The sequence below is a fragment of the Cetorhinus maximus genome, chromosome 18 (genome assembly GCF_964194155.1).
Source record: "Cetorhinus maximus chromosome 18, sCetMax3.hap1.1, whole genome shotgun sequence".
NCBI lineage: Eukaryota > Metazoa > Chordata > Chondrichthyes > Lamniformes > Cetorhinidae > Cetorhinus > Cetorhinus maximus.
This window is the reverse complement of record NC_135896.1, coordinates 23,917,488-23,937,179: the sequence shown is the minus strand read 5'-3', so window position 1 is coordinate 23,937,179 and position 19,692 is coordinate 23,917,488. Positions and strand designations below refer to the sequence as shown.

At 42.1% G+C, this 19,692-nt stretch overlaps 1 protein-coding gene across 3 annotated transcripts in view; it reads right to left on the bottom strand.

Moving 5' to 3' along the window:
• btbd7 (BTB (POZ) domain containing 7) overlaps nucleotides 1-19,692 on the bottom strand; it is a 66,937-nt gene that overhangs the window by 29,595 nt on the left and 17,650 nt on the right. For all 3 annotated transcript variants that reach the window (XM_078562211.1, XM_078562209.1, XM_078562210.1), the window contains exons 2-4: nucleotides 12,333-12,527; nucleotides 10,331-11,413; nucleotides 1,068-1,276 (exon numbers count right to left, since the gene is read on the bottom strand). In XM_078562211.1, coding sequence (XP_078418337.1) covers nucleotides 1,068-1,276; nucleotides 10,331-11,413; nucleotides 12,333-12,414 — 1,374 coding nt within the window. In that variant the 5' untranslated portion in view covers nucleotides 12,415-12,527. The remainder of the gene's footprint in view (nucleotides 1-1,067; nucleotides 1,277-10,330; nucleotides 11,414-12,332; nucleotides 12,528-19,692) is intronic.

Here is a 19,692-nt window from a genome sequence, read left to right as displayed (position 1 = left end):
TTTCTCCTCTGCATTATGAAGAAACTCCTTGTATTTTTTGTAGTTCAAATGAACTTCTTTCCACTATATGATTATCCCCAAACCGCAGTTTGCAGGAATCTGATGGAATTGCATGCCATTGTACAGACACAAATGTGAATTGCAGCCTTTTAAATATGAAATACTAGACATTTCTCAAATTGGAATTCTCAAATGTACAAAGAATGAATCACATTTGAAGGATGTGCCCATACAATTAAATATAAATGTATTCTCCTTAATAGCACTATTTAAGTGCTGAAAATCATTTAAAGTTTTATTTTGAAACATTATTCAATTCTGCTGCAAAATGAACATTAATGTTTACATTATGACTGGTTCAATGCAGTTAGGACAAAGGCTTCAGTCATCTCTAATCCTAACTCCCTGTAATAATTGAATACAGCCTGTATGAAGTCACAGTGCATGCTTGGGGGATAGGCCTTATGTAAACAGTACTCCTTTTGTGTTTACAGGAAGCTAACATGATATAATGAATAAATGGATTTTCAAGCCAATCTTTCAGCATTCTCAGTTTGGAAACCAACCTAAATTGAAATTAAAATGCAACGGCAATTGCCAATTTTGTGCTGCATTAGGAAGGTACACTCCAGTAGCCTTTTCTCAGTTAAAATGTTACATCTACTTTAAATATTACATGCGCTTAAAGGCATGTTGAGTATATGAAACATTTTAACAATCAAAAACAAACATTCTTGAAAATATTTTGAACAGGTTTTTAAGCTGATTTGGGTGAATTGTTGTGTTCAAGGTGCATCAGTTTTAACTTGTTAAACTTAAGTTTCATATTTGACAGTGATTAAGCAAGCAGCCCATTTCCTGTGATGGTCATCTTTTGAGCGTGTGCAATTGCCAAATCAGGGGCAATTAAGCACTTGAACCAACTCCACTAAGAAATCTCAAAGCTTGTATATATATATATATATATATATATATATATATAGTGGGCTAATAGCTTTGTCAAATATAAATTCACTTGAAGTTTGGATTTTCTCAAGCTAGGTCAGATGAAAAACATAATCCAATACCTGCAAATAGTCTGACTGAAGGACAGTCGGCAAATGGTCCTTGCTGAGTTCAAAGAATACATCTGAGATCATGACTGAAGTGAACTCCTCACATAAGAAGTTAAGTGCCTGTCGATAAACCCATTTAGAACCATAAGGCTGTGAACTCCATTTCAGAATGGAAATCAAGGTGTCCAGGGAGATGCTCTCCATCACAATATCTTCGCAGCCTGTGAAAATGCAATTTAAACATTATTTCCAAAATGACAGAAAGCATATTATTCTTTTGATAAAGGTGTGGCTACCCAAAGGAAATTTAATTTAAAATCTTTTTATATGTCTCTTTTAGAGAAACATAGGGCAGGGTTTTCCCCCTCATCAGGTGGGCAGGCCCAGGAACGGCTGTGAAATGGATTTCACATTGGCGGGCCAATTAAGGCCCGCCCAACGTGAAACGTGGCTCCACACTGGCCAGGAAGGGCCAAGCAGGGCGGAGGCCTGTCGGCTGCTGGGTCCAAAAGCGGCCCAGGCAGCCCCCGGGAAGCTGCCACGGAGGACATACCTGAACCTTTGTGATGGATCAGAGTTGTAGCTGGACACAGCAGGCAGGAGGGCAGGTCGGGTGGGCACTCAGCCCCCCGCTTTCCTGATGAGTGCCTCGCCTTGCTCCTGGAGGTGGTGGCTGCCAGGAGGGACGCCGTTGTCCCCAGGGATGGGAAAAGGAGGCCACCGCACCTTACCATGAGGGCATGGAAGAAGGTGGCAGCAATGGTGAGTAGACATGATGTGGTGCAGTGCCATAAGTGCTTCAATGACCCGGTGCACTCAGGAAGCACAAGTACCATGTTGGCGTGGGCCAGTGTGCAGGTGTATTAAGGTCTGGCAGTCCCCCACTGTGGACCTCAGAGGTGCTAGAACCTGAGTACCAACTGTCAATCACGCCGGAGCTGGCCAAGGGGGTGAGCCCTGGCTGCTTGGACTAAGGGCCTTGCGGCTCAAGGGCCAAGACTTGGAGGTGCCCTGCCAGGTGCTCCTCAGGTGGCCAGGCTGCAATGGTGCTGCAGGTATAGAATGGACTAATCAATGCTCCTCTGTTGTTTCAGGAGAAGACGACCCACAACAAAATAGGTCGTGGAGCATCGGAGGCCCCACTAGCCTCCTAATCCTCTCAAGATAAGAGCAAGACACTCTGGAGCTCAAGAGCCAGCACACGCAACTAGGTGTGGAGAGGCGAGGGTGCCAGATGAAGTTAAGTGTGCAGCGCACAGGTGAGGCTTTCGGCTTGTGCAACCATTCTAGTGTAGTCTCTTCATTGATGTGAGCCTCGAACCTGGAGTCCCAATTGATCATTGGAAGATGATGGCACCGTGACGCAGATCTCCATGGTCTCACGAGGGTACCTGGCATGCACAGTGAGAGTGTGTTGACTTTAACTAATGACATGTCCTTGTTCTCCCTTTTAGGTTCGGCAGCAGGCGTTTGCACTACAGACCCCAAAAGGCCACTCCTGACACTGGAGGACCACCAGGGATCATTTGCACCTGCGTAACACCCACTTGCTGAAGCAAGCAAGCACCAGCGCAGATATCAGCGCCTCGGTGGGCATTACAGCAGCGGCTAATATCTCGGTGCACATTGGTGAGGGTACTTCACAATCGCTTGAGGTGCAGACGGAGGCAGGGAGTGCTCAGGGCACTAGCAGTCGGAGGACTGCTAGGAACCAGGGTGATGCTCAGTTGAAGGCAGATGAGCCTCTAGAGTAGTCCATTAGGCAGCAGATGCTGGATGTCTAGTGAGATGTGGATCTGGCAGAGATCCATAAGAGTATGCATGCCATGTTGTGGAGGAGCCCGCGCAGAGCATGAGCACTGCGTTGACTGTCATGGTCGAGCGCACGCCTCCTCCGTTAAGTGTGTCAACTCTCCTGGACAGGCAGCTCTAGGGACAGAATCAGGGGTTCCTGGGGTTGCGCTCGTACCTACAAGCCCTCACACAGGCCTCTGGCTTGCTCAGACTGGCTGGCCTCATCTGTATGGTAAAGAATAAAGGTCAGTACCCGCCTGAACAAAGCTTCTGTCACCAGCTTGACGCAACTGTGGACAGCTGATTGGGACACTCCACACAGACCCCCCACTGACCGCTGGAAAGAGCCAGAGGCACAGAGGTTGAGGGCCACTGTGACCTTCAGAGCCACTAGCATGGGGTGTCCACCCGCACAGTCGGAGCTTATCTCAGGCCCAATCATCTGGCAAATGGAGGTCACGCTCTCCCTCGAAAGGCGGAGCCTTCTTTGGCATTGTACCTCGGACATACTAAGGTAGCTACATCGCCTGTAAACCCTGGCAGCAGGATAGTGGCATCTTCTGTGGCCCCTTCCGCCATAGGCTATCTGCTGGCCCTGCGCATCTCCTCCCATAGTCTCCCACTCCGGAAGCTGCATAGGGATACATGGCCTCCTCTCCCTTCCTCCTCAGAGGAGGAGGATCCCCATTACCAGGGTAAGGGAAGGCTGTTTGATACAGTCTGAATCCTCCGAGGGCCTTGCAAGATGCAATGAGACCTGAAATGAAACCTGCAAATGCTAAGAATGAAGTCCCAAACAGAGATGAGGCTGCCAAGTACCAATACGCAATCAGCAGCAAACTATCAGCAAAACTCCTCATTACTCACACTGGCAATGCTGCTGACTCTTTTTATCCTGTCCTTGGATGAGATTTGTGAAAAAGTCAGCTGGCCGCCTGCCTGTTTTGCCCATGCAATAAGCTGGAAATCGCACGGGCAAGGAAAAATCACATTCAATTGGACTCTTAAGGGCCTTAAGTGGCCGCTTAATGCGCGATGACGTTGGGAAGTTTGCCTGAGGTCATCGCGCACTATTTTACTCCTGATCAGGTCAGGCGCATGCTCGCCCGCGGGACATAAAATTCTGACCATAGAATGATACAGCACAAGAGGCCATTTTAGCCCATCAGGCTTGTGCTGGGTCTTTGAAAGAGCTAGCCAACTAGTCCTCGTCTAATGTTCCTACTAAACTGTGCACTTGCGCAGCCACCTGGAAGGTACCATGTAAGCCTTGTTCCACGTTAAGTATGGCACTGCTTGGTCATGCAAAAAAATTTAAAGGTATCGCACATGACCTGACCATGCACAACAAAATTTTTAAGGAAATATTGTCCCACTGTCCTGTTCTTTCCCCTTAGTTCTATAATCTCTTTCCCCTTTAAAGTATTTATCAATTCACTTTTGAAAGCTATGATTGAATCAGCTTGCACTACTATTTCAGGCAGTGCATTCCAGATTACAACAACTGCATAAGAAAAATCCCTCGTGTCGCCTCTGGTTCTTTTGCCAATCAACATAAACAGGATGGCGAAATTAGGGCTATTTTTCTTAGAGAAAAGGAGGTTGAGAGGGTATTCAAAATCATGAGGAGTCAGGACAGAGTAGATAGGGAGAAACTGTTTCCACTCATGAAAGGATCGAGAACAAGACAGCACAGGTTTAAAGTAATTAGTAAAAGAAGCAAAAAAAACGACAGGAGGAGAAACCATTTTTACACAGCAAGTGTATGGGATCTGGAATGCACTGCCTGAGTGTGTGGTGGAGGCAGATTCAACTGGAGTATTCAAAAGAAATTAGATTGTTATCTGAAAAGGAAGAATGTGCAGGGCTACAGGGAGAAGGCAGGAAAATGGAACTAGATGAGTTGCTCATTTGGAGAGTAGGTGCAGACACGATGGGCCAAATGGCCTCCTTCTGCATCATAACAATTCTATGACTCTGAAATCTATATCCGTTGGTCACTAATCCTTCTGCCACTGGAAACAGTTTCTCCTTATTACCTCTATCAAAAGCCTTCATGGTTTTGGCCACTGCTAACAAATCTCCTTTTAAACCTATTCTGCTCTGAAAATCCCAGCTCTTCCAGTCTCTCCATATAACTGAAACCCTTCCTTGTTCATACTAAATTTGTCGATCTTTTTTGCCTTCCCTAAGGCCGTATGTTCAGTTCTGAGCACAATACTCCAACTCAGGCCTAAACAATTTTCTAAAAGGTCTTCATGGATCTGATAACATTGATCAATGATGTATATAAGCCCAGTGCAATGTCCAATGTATAATCTGCAGCAAGTGATTTTGTAAGGAATGACCAACTGAAACTGGCAAAGGAGATGAGCTGCATAACATCTGGAGAAGTACTAAACAGGCTATGTAATAGCAACGCTGCTACACTGTACTGAAACCTGATTAAGTACAGAAAAGAAACGGGACACTTGAGATTTCCAATGTTAGGATCAGATTGACAGAAAATGACAAACAAAGCAGTCAGGGAAAGAGCAAGGAAACAACCAGTAAACCAAACTTATGAAGCAAAGGTACACCCAGTTATCTTTCTGATGTGGATATCATGAAAAAAATCAAGACAAAGCACTGATGAACAGCTAAATAAGATGTTCAGCTTGGCAAAGCAATGTAGAAAAGGACTTGTGGGAAGCATTGATTATATGGGAGAGCAGCTAGCCATATGCAGGGTGAAGGAGGAACTGGAAATAGCTTTATGTGGCTACAGCAACTACGGTACCCCAAGCTAACCATGTTTCACACACAGACTGGAGCTACAAGTATTTACTGAAATAAGTTCTGTTCTTTATTCATCTAAATTGGCTTCATGTTGATAATTTCAAAAAGGTAAATAACATTTAATGTACAAAAATGAGATGCAAGAAATCGGGGCGGGGCGGGGGAGGAAACAGTAAAACTTTTAAAAGGACACAGAAGCAGAGACATTCTTGTTCAGATACAACAATCTCAAAAAGTGGGAACATGCAAATAAAGCAGTTTAAACAAGAAAGGGAAATACTACATAAGCATCGAGTACAAGCCCAAATTGTTAATGCAAACCCTATATCAATCATTGGTTAGACCACATTTAGAATGTTCTATCTAGCTTAGGATGTCAAAGCAGTTGAAAGTACAGAGGAAATCTAAGATGATTCCAGAAATGAAGAGCTTACTACTACAATTAGGCATTCCAAAAGCAAAGATGGAGACCGCACATTACACAGGGCAGCCTTTTGAAAGTCCAATGAGGAGTTGGGGGTTAAGATGAAAAATGTACAGTATCAATGCAAGTCAACTTCAGGGACAAAGTGCACAGACCATATAACTTGCAAATCATTTTTTTGTTGCATGAACAGAAGTGATCCAAGAATGTGTTGAAGGTAGGACCCTCATTAGTACTTGATTCTATTGCAAATATTGCAGCAGTGTATTCAGTTTTAGTCACTATCACTGATCTGCCAGTGCTTCCTTTGAACAGGTTTCAAACTTATATACACAAATTGTTTTGAAAGTCTAAACCGTAAACATTCTCAGTCTTAAATCTATGCCAATCAAATGCATTCATTTTGTGCCTAGTCACTAAAAAATACCAAAGTTCAACTAAAAAAAAGCTCCTTCACATCAAAAAGACTTATTAGCAAGATTCATTTTTAACAAAGCAATGTGAGAATAAGAAGACAATACTGAATGAGAGCATATATAATTCCTTAAAGTGTATTGCAATAAAAAAAAACAAGCTGAACACACAAAAGTTTGGTTGTGTAAAAAGAAGCCCTGTCCTCAAAATGATAATGATTTCACATCTCACTGGCTATTTTTACTCCAAGAATGCAATAAACACTCCAGTGGGCAAGTTGGAATTGGTTGTAACCAATCATCTATGACACAGATAGACACATGGACTGCATTAGGTCTTTTCTCATTCTTTAGGTTTCATTATTGCAAGGATAGGACACAATCAACACATGATTGTGGAGAGAAAGGCTTTTAGGTTGCATTATGGTACATCTCAAAATCTAACTAATCAGTCATCACTTTTTCATGGAGATTTCCCAAACTTGATTAACAGTATTGCTACCACATGGGGAAAACCATTTTTTTTATACTTTGCAAACAATTTTAGAAAAACCATTAGTTGAATTTAGGAATTTTCTATAAATCCAATCTGATGTTCTAGGCCAGAAAATAAAGTAATAAAGTCTCAGCAGCTTTTATGATATAACCCTCAAAACTCTAGTTATAACTAGAGAATACAACTGAAATCTTACTTTTCAGCCACCCACACAATCTTTCTTTTCATGGGCAAAATAACATTAGCATCATGTAGGCTGAGCATAAGGAAGAGAACACATATCAATATGCAATTCCAAAACAAAACTTTTGTGCGCCCTCTGCTGAAAAGTAGCTTGAAGAATTACTGAGTCTGTTCAGGCTGAATGTAAATTGTTTCCTTCCCTTTATGCATTAATTTAGGCTCAGAAATATTATTTATATTGTTTAGGCTAAGTATTAAAATTGAGGGATTACTATCCTTTCCCAGACATCCTGCCTTGATGTACATATAAAACACACAAAGTGCTCATGGCCTCTAACCTCCAGCTTAAAACTGAGAAGCAGATTCCCATAATTCCTGGACCAACAATGAAACACTGCATGACCTCAACCTGGGTTTCTTAACAATCTGACTTTCATAGCTTAAAGAGACTCAGATCTGCTTCAACAAAATGCCATGCAATGCACAAACTTACTGTGAGCAACAACACAAGTCACCTGCCATTGTTGATGGAATTCTTTGAAGCAATTTTCAAAAAGTGGTTAAGGATTTTTTTTTTATTCAATGGGCTTTCATGTTCCAAAAACAAATATATCAGACCCAATAATGCAATTTTTAAAACTGCATCTCAGAAAATTCAGTATATCAAGGCACATTTGTGTTTACACATTTATATGAATAAAACACAAATTTGTTCGGTGCAGTAAATATACCAAAGCTGTCCTTTGACCAAGATATTGTTGTGGAGACCAAGTCAAAGTGTAAATGGGATAAAGGACCCATCTTATGAATGATAGAATATGCAACAGAATTAGCAAACTAAACCCTATTCATCCCAAGATCTTCTATCTCAGCCTCCGCACGACATGGCTCCTCAGGCTCAATTACAATCCCAAGTTCAGCTCTTTTTCTTAAACTTCATCCATGAAATTTGGACCTCGCTGGTAAGTTAGCATTTATTGTCTATCCCTATTGCTTTTGAGGTGGGTGGTGGTGAGTCACCTTCCTAAAGCGTTGCAGTCCTTGTGGTATAGGTACAACCACAGTGGTGTTAGGTAGGGTGGTCCAGGATTTTGACCCAGAAACAATGAAGAAGTGGCAACATATTTCCAAGGTCAGAATGCTGTGTGAATTCACTGACCACCAAACATTTCCCCTCCATATCAAAATTCTCCTACTCAGATTCGCAGCCATCCCCTAGACTGTTGCAGCCCTTTGACTCCTGTGACTTCAATTATTAATAAAACTCTGACCACATCCTCGAACCCTCACCCCCCAGCATCCTCCCCTGCAAGTCCTCCTTCACTCCCAACTTCCTGCTGCACCACTGCTTGTCCAACATCCAGTCTTAAATAAGCAATTTCTCCAGCTAAACATTAAAAAATCCAAAGTCAGTGTCTTTGCTCCCTGCCCCAATCACCAATTCCATCCCTCTTAGGCAACTATTAAAACCCTCGTGCATGCCTCTGTCGTCTCTAAATGCTGGCTATTCCAAAGTAATCTATTTGGCATACCATCTTCCACCCTCCATAAACCAACTCATTCTGCCCTCACTGACCTACAATGCCAACACTTCAACTTTAAAATTCTCTTCCTTGTGTTATTATCCCTACCTTTAGCATCTTCCAGCTTTGCAACTCTCCTCCCTTCCAAGATGCACTGCTTCTCTGGCTCTGACCTCATGCGTCCCTCCCTTCGTCCACCACTAATGGTTGTGGCTTCAGCCACTTCTCTACTCCTTCAAGACCCTGCTTAAAAACCAATCTTTTGACTGAGCCTTTTCTCATCCCTGCACTGTGTTCAATTTTTTTGATTGCACTCAGCGAGAAATATTTTTGTACATTTAAGATGCTATATGAAATATTTGTGATTGTGCTTCCTGCTAAAATTTACCAGTATGAGTTACCACACCTGTTCCTTTTCTTCCACGAAAACAAATCATTGCCACATTGCCGTTTGTGGGAGTTTGCAGCATGCAAATTGGCTGTAGCATTTCCTACATTACAACACTACTTCAGTGGCTGTAAAGTGCTTTGAGATGTTCAGTGATCGTGAAAAGCTCCCCTATAAATGCAAGTAGTTTTTTCTTCCCTGAGCCCATTCACTTTTTCCTCCTGTGTATATGTAGGATGCAAAGGAAACCGTAATGACTACAAGGAGAGGGCCTAGAATTACTAGCCCATAAACATTTCCTCAGTTTCAAGTGCAGCCAATTTAGATTACTGTACATGTGAATGGAATTTCACCACTGTTGGGTCACAGAAGCACCGGAACAGGGGATTTGCCTTACAGCTAGCATGAACCAAGAAGCAGATGGATTAAAAACATCTACAGTCCCTTGCCCCTGAATGCTTCTCTTCTCCCCGCCCCCACTCCAGAAGTTCCAGAAAAGTTAGCTTACACTAGCGTGTATCTGGATCCAAGATATAGTATGGTGACTTGGAAACATCAGAAGTCATCATGAAGAATGCTGCAGTTATTCAAAAGATCACTAGCTGACCTTTGGGAAATAGCTGGTCTATTTTGAAGATCTCCTGCACTTCATGCCAGCTTCTGACTTTACTTAGGTGATGCTTCCAGGAGTTTAATTACATCAGACTGGAGAGATGGGAATGACAGGGTGAGAAATACATTCAGTAAAGCACTTGCCTCCAGCCTGTCAATCAGACCCCCTGCTAGATACTGCAGCTTGAAATAGGAAAGTATATCAGGCAAACCTATTCAGTTAAAAAAATCAATATACCCTGCTATTTATTACTGATGAACTTGATGCACTTCACAACCAAGATTTTGACACATTATGTTTTCATTTGCCTTTTGGTTAACATGCAGCATACTTGCAGCTTTAAGAAAAAGTATTTACTGAATCAGTGCTATCCAAGGTTGATAGGATAAAAGCAATATTTTGATCCCATTGTCAATTTTTTAATGTTTTATTCCACACAATGTCCTAACTTTATCAAAAAGTTCAGAAAATCAACTCTTGTAAAGCTCTTATCTTTTGCATTTCACAAGTTCTTAAATACACAAACTACACTTCTGCTTTCAATGTTAAAGCATACCACAAGCATTTACTTTGACTGTTAGTTGTAATTAGACCTGTATTATTGGTGAAAATAAAAGGTATACACGTGACTTTTAGGCCCATTTCAAATGATCGTAAACCCACCTTGAGCAAGCATGTTGAACTCCAGAAAAAGAGCTATGTGGTAAAGTTCCATTGCTTCTTCAGCTCTTGACATGTTACCTTTCCCTGCAACCATCGCTTGGACTTCACTCAGGCTCCCTACAGATGGATTGCAATGTAGTACCAGAGACAAATCCACTAGATCTGTATACATACAATGTAAAATTACTTTTGCATATTTTTTTGGAATGATGGACTCATCTAGTACAATTCTAGTTGGAGTCTGCAGAGTTCGATCTGTAATTTCTTCACCAGTCCTTATTCGTCTTTGGAGAAGATTTCTAAAAAATGGAGACCGTGCAGATAGGACAGCCTTATGCCCACAGAGTTCTTCATCTAAACAACTCTGAGTTCCTCCAAATGCTTCCTCCAATTCAGAATCAGATGAAAAGCTCAGAATAGCATCATAATAGCACATACTATCAAAAAGTTCTCGCATATCAACATCCAGTGAATTTGGGGTTCCAAACTCTTCAGTAAGTTGTACCAGGATGTCAACATTTTGGAACCTGGAGTCCTCTATCCCAAACTCTCCTGTGTATAGATAATGTAATAGTGCTGAAAACATAGGCAAATCTATGCCAGCTGTGTTTATATCCATCATAATCTCAGCACCATATTCAGGTGAGGATGAAAGCAAAGTCTTAAAAAAGGGACATCTTGCTGCCAGAATGGCGCGATGTACAGGAAAGCAAGTGTCTTGGAATATTAAATCAACATCAGTGCAGTACTTGTACTCATAAAGATCTGCTAAATCCCTTTGCAAGGTCCGTGCATCTGGTCGCGCCAAATTACCCTGCAATGAAAGCTCCTTCAAAGCTGCAGTGCCTTCATATTCTTCTACTAATGCATTTACATCCCTTACATCCCATCCAGAAAGTAGCTCACGCATCTGCTTAGCATGATCAGCAGACCGATTAGATTTACGTCTTTTTATAAATCTCTTTTTCAGAGTTGCAAGACCAGAACTCTTTTTCTTTTTGTCTTGTGGTTTCTCATGGCTGTGTTCAAGGCTATATAATTTTGATTCGCATCCATATCCTTGATGTAAATAGGAGGATGTTCCTGTGCAATAAAAACAAAAATTCATACTGTGCCATATGTCAAACATCTGCTCCTTCAATACAAAGTAACAGATTTGCTTTTAAGTCTGCTAAAGCTATCGGGTACAAGAGAATGACAGTAATGAAGAGTTGTTGGATAATTTTTATGTTAAATGCAAGTCAATTTTACCAAACCCTTCCTTACTGTTAACTGAAGTGATTGTCAACAGTATGTCAGCATTATGCATGCAGTTTAGTCCAGGTCACTCCACCTTCTATTCCTGAAAGTCCTTCTGTGAGGCATACAAGGGTCAACACTTTCAAGTACCTCACCAAGTGCCATTTTTGAGGCATATGTGTGGATAGAGTGTTGGCAGGTTTTTCAACCATAGTGAAACATTGTGCACCCAAATCCAATCCTGTACTCAAAATGTTCACACAGATGTCCTTCAAGGAAGGTCAACCGATAGTGATCAAGAGCGAGAACCCTCCTCATTCTTTCCCTCCCCCAAAATCTGGTAAACTGCAGCACTGTGGGAAAAATTACCCAATTTAACAAAACCCAGAGATAGAACCAGAGACCATCCTGATCTCTACCATTGTTGTTTTGAAAATCATGGCCATGTATTGCTTTACTAAAATTCCCCGACTTGCATTATTGTAGGGGTACTATCGCCACAAGAACAGCAGCAATTCAAGGAGAAGACCCAAAGCTACCTTCTCAGGGCAAGTAGGAATGGACAGTAAACGCATTTTTGCCAGAATTACTCTCATCCCCAGGACAAATAAAATTACAAAAAATTAATCACCAAATAATTCAGAGTCATCATGAGATGATATAACCAGAGCATCAAGGAAACTACTAGAGCTGTATCCTAAACTTGCCTTAAAATCCAAGAGTTTCACAAAACATTGCCTGGGATAAATGGAACACAACATACCTATAAACGTTTGTTGAGCCTGTGAATTTCCTCCTACCCTCTGGGAGAAAGACTGAGGGTAGTTAGATGCATTAACACCCATTTTCTCAGGTCAAACAATGCAGCATTCTGGCCGCCAATTCCTCAGCTACAAATTCCAGAAGCGAATATATATTATCAGATGCAGATGTGTCTCAGCAGTTTGTTCAGCCATTTCTGGAAAATGCAAAACAAAAATCAGTGGCAGTTTAAAGCAAACACAATGAAGAGACTAGAAAGCACCGAAGCAAAGTGTACAAATAATCAGAACAAAATCTGGAAACATGCAACCTAAAGCAAAAGTGCTGAACTGCACAGATCCATCAGCATCTGTACAAAGACAAATTACTATTTCAGATGCGCAAACTTTAACTGATGCTGAATGTGGGAAATATACAACCTGGTCAATATGTTTCTATTTCAAGTAATTTTTATGCTTTCAAAACAACTGAAATAAAATGCTTGAAGGATTGACCTCGTCATCTCAGGGCAAACAGCCAACTTTAGCATGGAACCAGTCAACTCAGAAGTTAAGCAGGCTTAAAATCAAATTTTACAGCTATAAACATGAAACAGTAGTGCAATAATAAAGGTCAATTTTCTTGTTGTGCTTACAATCCTAGTTTTCAATCTTAGTGTTTACTAGTGGTTAGTTCGTGGTCAACTATGTGCTCTTGTTCACTGCTTTAGACTGCACGTTGAAAACAAGAGATATGACAATGCACCATAACGCCAGCTGTGAACTCTCGAATCTTCCTAATGCAGTTCTAATAGTTTGTCAAGCTTCTACTTCCTCAAAGTTAAAACCTCAAAATGCTTTCAATCATTTATCTGAAAGTAGAAACAGCTCATAATTCAAGTTGATAGGTTGCGTGCCACTAAATTTAGAGAAATTAGCAGATGGTCTGTCCAACAGAACATTTTAAATATGTTAAAAAATTAAATCTAGAGATTTCCTTTGTTTGGAAGAAAAAGTTAACAGCCTTCGACTTCAAGTTACCATTTACCAGCTTTCAACTTCAAGATGCACTACAACAACTTGCCAAGGCTTCTTCAAACCTGTGATCCTTACTGCCGAGTAAAACAAGGGCAGAAGAAACATGGGAACGCCATCACCTCCAAGTTCACCTCAGAGCCATACAACATCCTGACTTGGAAATTTATCACCATTGCTGGGTAAAAATCGTGGAATTCCCTACATAACAGTACTGTGGGTGTACCTACGCCACACTGAATGCAGCAGTTCAAGCCAGTTCTGTTGAGAAGTCATCAATTGGAAACGTTAATTTGGTTTCTCTCTCCACAGGTGCTGCCTGGCCTTCTGAGTATTTCCAGCATTTTCGGTTTTAATTTCAGATTTCCAACATCTGTAGCACTTTGCTTTCATACCATTACTTGATGATTGTACTGGTATCAAATGCCATACATCTTCTATAGATGGGACCAGTTTAAAAGTCACGTCTGAATTGGGGAAAAGAGATGCTTTAGAGCCTGCTAAATGTTTGTGGGCAGCGGTGAGTGCTGCACCTTTGCTGCTGATCACAATATCCAGGCTATTCTTAACTTCCTGTGAGGCAATTTTAGTGTATGGATAAAGAAGTGTGGGCTAGTGTATGTCCTCAAGGGCAGCAGACTGTCTGAAGCTTTCAGAGCCCTAATCAGAATCTATGCATTTCACATACTTATTAACCTGCCTCTCAAAACCTGCAAGAAGATTCATTCCACCTCATGAAGAAATTTAACTAACTTTACAATGAGCAGGAGGGCGAAAAACTCTGATTTTAAGTAAAACTTGTAATAAAATATCCGAAATTGCATCTACATAAAATTGCTTTATGACTTGATGTCTCAATTTACAGTTGCAAATATACATTCTATGTACACAAACAAGCATTATATAAATATTGCAACAGCACAACATTAAACCATTTGTCTGGTGTTGTATAATGGACAGAGCAGTGCAAGAAACGCACAAACGCTTTCCTGAAAAGCTGCCTGACATTGTTAATACAAAACAAATCTGGAGACTTTGAAAGGTGGGAGAGAGTAGAAACCAAGAAAGATTCTTTCAGAACCACATACACACAAGTAACATGGACAGGTTTTTTTTTCTACATGTAGTTATTTTGAAAACAATTTACTAGCAAGTGTTAGGCTGAATAGCTTAACAACAAATGAGTCAGGCTTCATCAGAGCCACTCTGCTCCAGACTTCATCACGGCCTAGATCCAGGCTGAATGTCATAGGAGAGTTCAGTGTGTAACTGCCGTCAGTATTAAGGCGACACTCAATCAAATACATCATCAAGGAGTCTGAGCAAAACTGAAGCAACTGGGAGTCAGAGGAAAAGCCCTCAAAAGGCTCAAGTCACACCTGATACAAAGTAAGATGGCTGGAATCCAATCACCACAGGGCTAGTACTGCATTGCAAACATACTGACAGTCATCTTCTAGGACTTACCACTTTGTATCACCTGTTTCCGTGGTCACACTGACAAGGTCATCTCTGACCAATTCTTTGAATCCCTCACCACCCACACCTTCCAAATGTTTGTTCTGTGTCTACTCCTGAAGATTAAAACTCTTCCAAAATGACTTATAATTACACTTTTAAACTCCCAACAGATTAAACCTTTGTTCTTCCAATCAAATGACATTTTTAGCAGCCATGAATTTGCTCAACCACTCCCCTCAAACACAACTTTTTTTTTTATTTGTTCACGAGATGTGAGCATCACTAGTTAGACCAGCATTTATTGCCCATCCATAATTGGCCTCAAGAAGGTAGTGATGAGCTGCCTTCTTGAACCACCGCAGTCTATGTGATGCACGTATACCCACAGTGCTGTGAGGAAGAGAATTCCAGGATTTTGACCCAGCAACAGTGAAAGAATGGCAATATAGTTCCAAGTGAGGATGGTGTGGGGCTTGGAGGGGAGCCTGCAAGTGGTGTTCCCATGCATCCGCTGCCCTTGTCCTTCAAATGGTAGCAGTCGCGCATTGGAAGGTGCTATCGAAGGAGCCTTGTTGAGTTGCTGTAGTGCATCTTGCAGATGGTACACACTGCTGCCACTGTGCATCACTGGTGGAGGAGGGAGTGAATATTTAAGGTGGAGGATGGGGTGCCAATCAAGCGGACTGCTTTGTCCTGGATGGTGTCAAGCTTAAGTGTTATCGGAGCTACACTCATCCAGGCAAGTGGAGAGCATTCCATCACACTCCTAACTTGTGCCTTGTAGATGGAACATAGTTTTGGGGAGTCAGGAGGCGAGTTACTCGTGCAGAACTCCCAGCCTCTGACCTGCTCTTGAAGCCACAGTTTTCCTGGTAAATATTACTCCCCAGGATGTTGTTAGTGGGGGATTCAGCGATGGTAGTGCCATTGAGTGTCAAGGGGACCTGCTTATATTCTCTCTTGCTGGAGATGGTCATTGCCTAGCATTTGTGTAGCACAAATGTTACTTTCCATTTATCAGCCCAAGCCTGAATGTTGTCCAAGTCTTACTGCATATGGACACAGACTGCTTCTGCATCTGGAGAGTCACATATAGTGCTGAACATTGTGCAATCATCAGCGAACACCCCCACTGAGAAGCTCATTGATAAAGCAGCTGAAAATAGTTGGGCCTGAGGAGCAGTGATGTGCTGAGACAGAGACGATTGGCTTCCAATAACCACAATCATCTTGCTTTGTGCTCAGACATTGGTGAAGAATTTCAGCAGGGGCAACAAGATGACGTCTTGCCTTGGTAAAGCTGGAGGGATAGGGCACGCCAAGGCCAAGACTCGCTCCTCCAGAGGTGGTCTCCAGTTTCCAGTCAGCCACATCCACCGGCTGCTACACAAGAGTCACTATGACGAGCGTGTTGGGGCCAGAGCCCCTGTCTACTTGCCCGCCTTCCGCAAGTACCTGACAGCTAAGATCCTCGAGCTGGCCAGCAATGCGCTCAGGGACATCAAGACGACCCACATCATCCCTGCCACCTGCAGCTCGCCATCCGCAATGACGAGGAGTTCAACATGCTGCTGGAAGGGGTCACCACAGCCCAGGATGGGGTCCTACCCAACATCCAGGCTGTGCTGCTGCCAAAGAAAACCAGCCACCCCAGCAAGGTTTACGCCTGAAGGGGCATGATCATAAAAAGATCCAACCAGAGAGTTCCACCTCTCCCGATTCCCATGGACTTCAGTTTTGTCCATGTTTGGATCAAGGCTACAATAAGGTCAGGAGCGGAGTGGCCCTGGTGAAACCCAAACTGAGCATCAGTGAGCAAGTTATTGCTTAGTAAGTGCCACTTGATAGCATTGTCAACAACTGCTTCATCAATTGGCCCCAGCAAAAAGTTATTATTTTTATTCCAAGAGGTGCAAGACTTAAGCATATATAGCCACAACTAGCTTAATCATCAGCCACCATGCCTAGTAGGCATCAATAATTACATCACACACACTATGTACTCCAGCATTAGTCTGGTGAACAAAGATAAATCATTCTATAATCATCTCCCTTAAACCAGTTCCCCTCCCACCCACGAGGTGTCAGCTGTGGCTCAGTTCATAGCACCCTCGCCTTTGAATCAGAGGGCTGTGGGTTCATGTCCCACTCCCGGAAACCAAGAACTGTGATTGTACTCGAACGAGTTGCAATCTGTGACTGTTGATAACTCGAAAGAGTTTCCCACCCACCCCACCCCACCCCCGTCACAAAGACTGAGACCATCTGTTCAGCTGCCTCTGCTGTTTCCCCTTTCCCAAACAAACCACTCCCAGATTTCCCCCTAGCCCTACCCATGAAGCCACATCTTTCCATTTCTCACATCAAGCTGAGTTGGTCCACGGGGCCCACCTTCTGCTCTCTTGGAAACATTTCCACTAAATTGCTAACAATCCAATTTCTCATCCCTGCACTCATCCTATCTGACATTGGAAATTGGTCCTTCTCGACTATTATCCTCCCTCCCATTCTCAGCCAGGAGCAAAAACCACCTTAAAAACAACTATCACCCCATTTCCAAATCCATCCTTTCCACAACTCCACATCTGAAACTCCTCAATGAGGTTTCCACCCTTCCACAGCACTGAATGGCCCAAAGCAAAGTTACAAATGACATTTTCTCTGGTGCATTACCTCTCCTCAACCTCTAAGCTTTGACAGTTGACCACACCATCATCCCACAATGACTCGCCTCATCACCCAGCTAAGTGGGACAGCCATCACCTGATTCCACTCCTACTTATCCAATGACAGCAAGAGCACCTTGAGCAATGAATTGCTGTCACTATCTCTGGAGTCCCCCAAATACCTACTGGTCTCCTCATCGATATCCTGCCCACAGACAAGGGGTGTGCATCCATACGTACGCTGATAACACTCAGCTCTATTTCACCACTTCTCTTGAACCTCTGTTGTCAGACTACTTGTGTGACATCAAGTCTTGAATGAGCTACAATTTCTTCCAGCTGAACGCTGGGAAGATCCATGCATCGCTTTTAGCCTCCACCACATACTCCGTACATTTGGCAAAGGGGAGTTAGTGGCATAGTGGTAATGTCACTGGACTCATAATCCAGAGGCCCAGGCCTATGGCAGCTGGTGGAATTTAAATTTTGTTAATCTGGAAATGAAAACTAGTCTCAGTAATGGTGACTCATGAAATTATCATCGATTGCCATAAAAAAAACATCTGGTTCACCAATGTCCTTCAGGGAAGGAAATCTGCCATCTTTACCAGGTCTGACCATCATGTGACACCAGACCCACAACAATGTAGTTGAATCTTAACTGCCCCCTGAAATTGCCTAGCAAGCCACTCATTTGTAGCAAAATGCTACAGTAAAGTCATACCAGATGGACTGCAGTGGTTCAAGAAGCAGCTCACCACCACCTTCTCAAGGGAAATTAGGGATAGGGAGCAAATGCTGTGACACCCACATCCCATAAAAGAATATATAAAAAAAGATTTCATCCACCTCTCTGGGCACCATCTCACACTGAACCAAACTGTTTGAAGCCTTGGTATCTTATTTAATGCTGAGCTGAGTTTCTGACTACAAATATCCTTCATAACAAAGACTGCCCATTTCCACCACATAACACTGCCAGTCTCCACTCTTCCTCAACAGATGATTGAGGTGTGATACATACTATCTTTATATCCAGATTCCAACGTTTCACTGTCCACTCCCATCCTCCTCCCTCCATTAATATTCAAAAATATTTTGTTCCTGCATCCAGTTATGCACCAAGGCCTGCTCATTCATGTCTTCTATCTTCAGTGGCCTACAATGACTTCCAGTTCACCAATGGCTTCAATTTAAAATTTTCATCCTAGTGTTTAAATCTACCCAGCACAGCCATCACAAGGTCAAATGTGAAGCTGTTTGTTGACAATTCTACCATATTTACCACCATTCACAACTCTGCAGGTAGCTCCCATCAAAAATAATTCTCAGGTTTGTCATCATTCACATCCACCTTCAGTGGTTTTTAAATCAACACTGTCAATAACTGCACTGTGTGCACTAAAATAGGAGTGACTGAACGTTGAATATACTCATGGCCAAGTTTATGAGAAATCAGTTTCCCATTCCACTCAACATTTCTTGCTTTGTCTCTAACTTTTTCAGCCTGTCAGTTTTTTTGAGGTATCAGTTTTTTCTAGTCTTCTAGGATGGCACAATATGTAAATATCATTCATATTGATGGAAACGATGACAAATTTATGCAATGCTAAAAGAATGAAAGTTCATATAGATGTAAAAAATACTTTATGCAAGGGTGTACTCAGTTTACAGGCTTGTTAAAATGTGGGCCTTTCAGGCTTATAGTATTTTCTCTTAAAGAATTAACTGAACAGAGTTTTGTACTACATCCTCCGTCCTATTGGGATTTAGAATTTTGCACAGTTGTACCAAGTGAAGTAAATTAGAGAATGTACACATCAATAGTGTCAGATTCTGAAACTCCATACAGTTTAAATTTGGAGATAATATTAAACTAGGAGGTACAGTGGAACCAAAGGAAGCAACAAATACAGAATTGGACAACCAAAATATGAAAATAGACCAAAAAATGCCAGATGAAGTTTAAAGAATACAATTGTGAAATACAGAACATAGGATGAAAAAAAGGGCAACACACATACTTCATGAATGCAGCTGAAATAGCCAAGGATGAATCTTAAATGGATCCAAGCGCTAGTGGGTTGAACATGTTCAGCTGATGCAGGGTGGCAATTAACAAAACTAACAGAATGTTGAATATCATGGTCAAAATAGCAGAATACAAGTCATGGTAAATGACAATACATTGTAAAATTGAGGTGACAGTGACTGCCCTTGA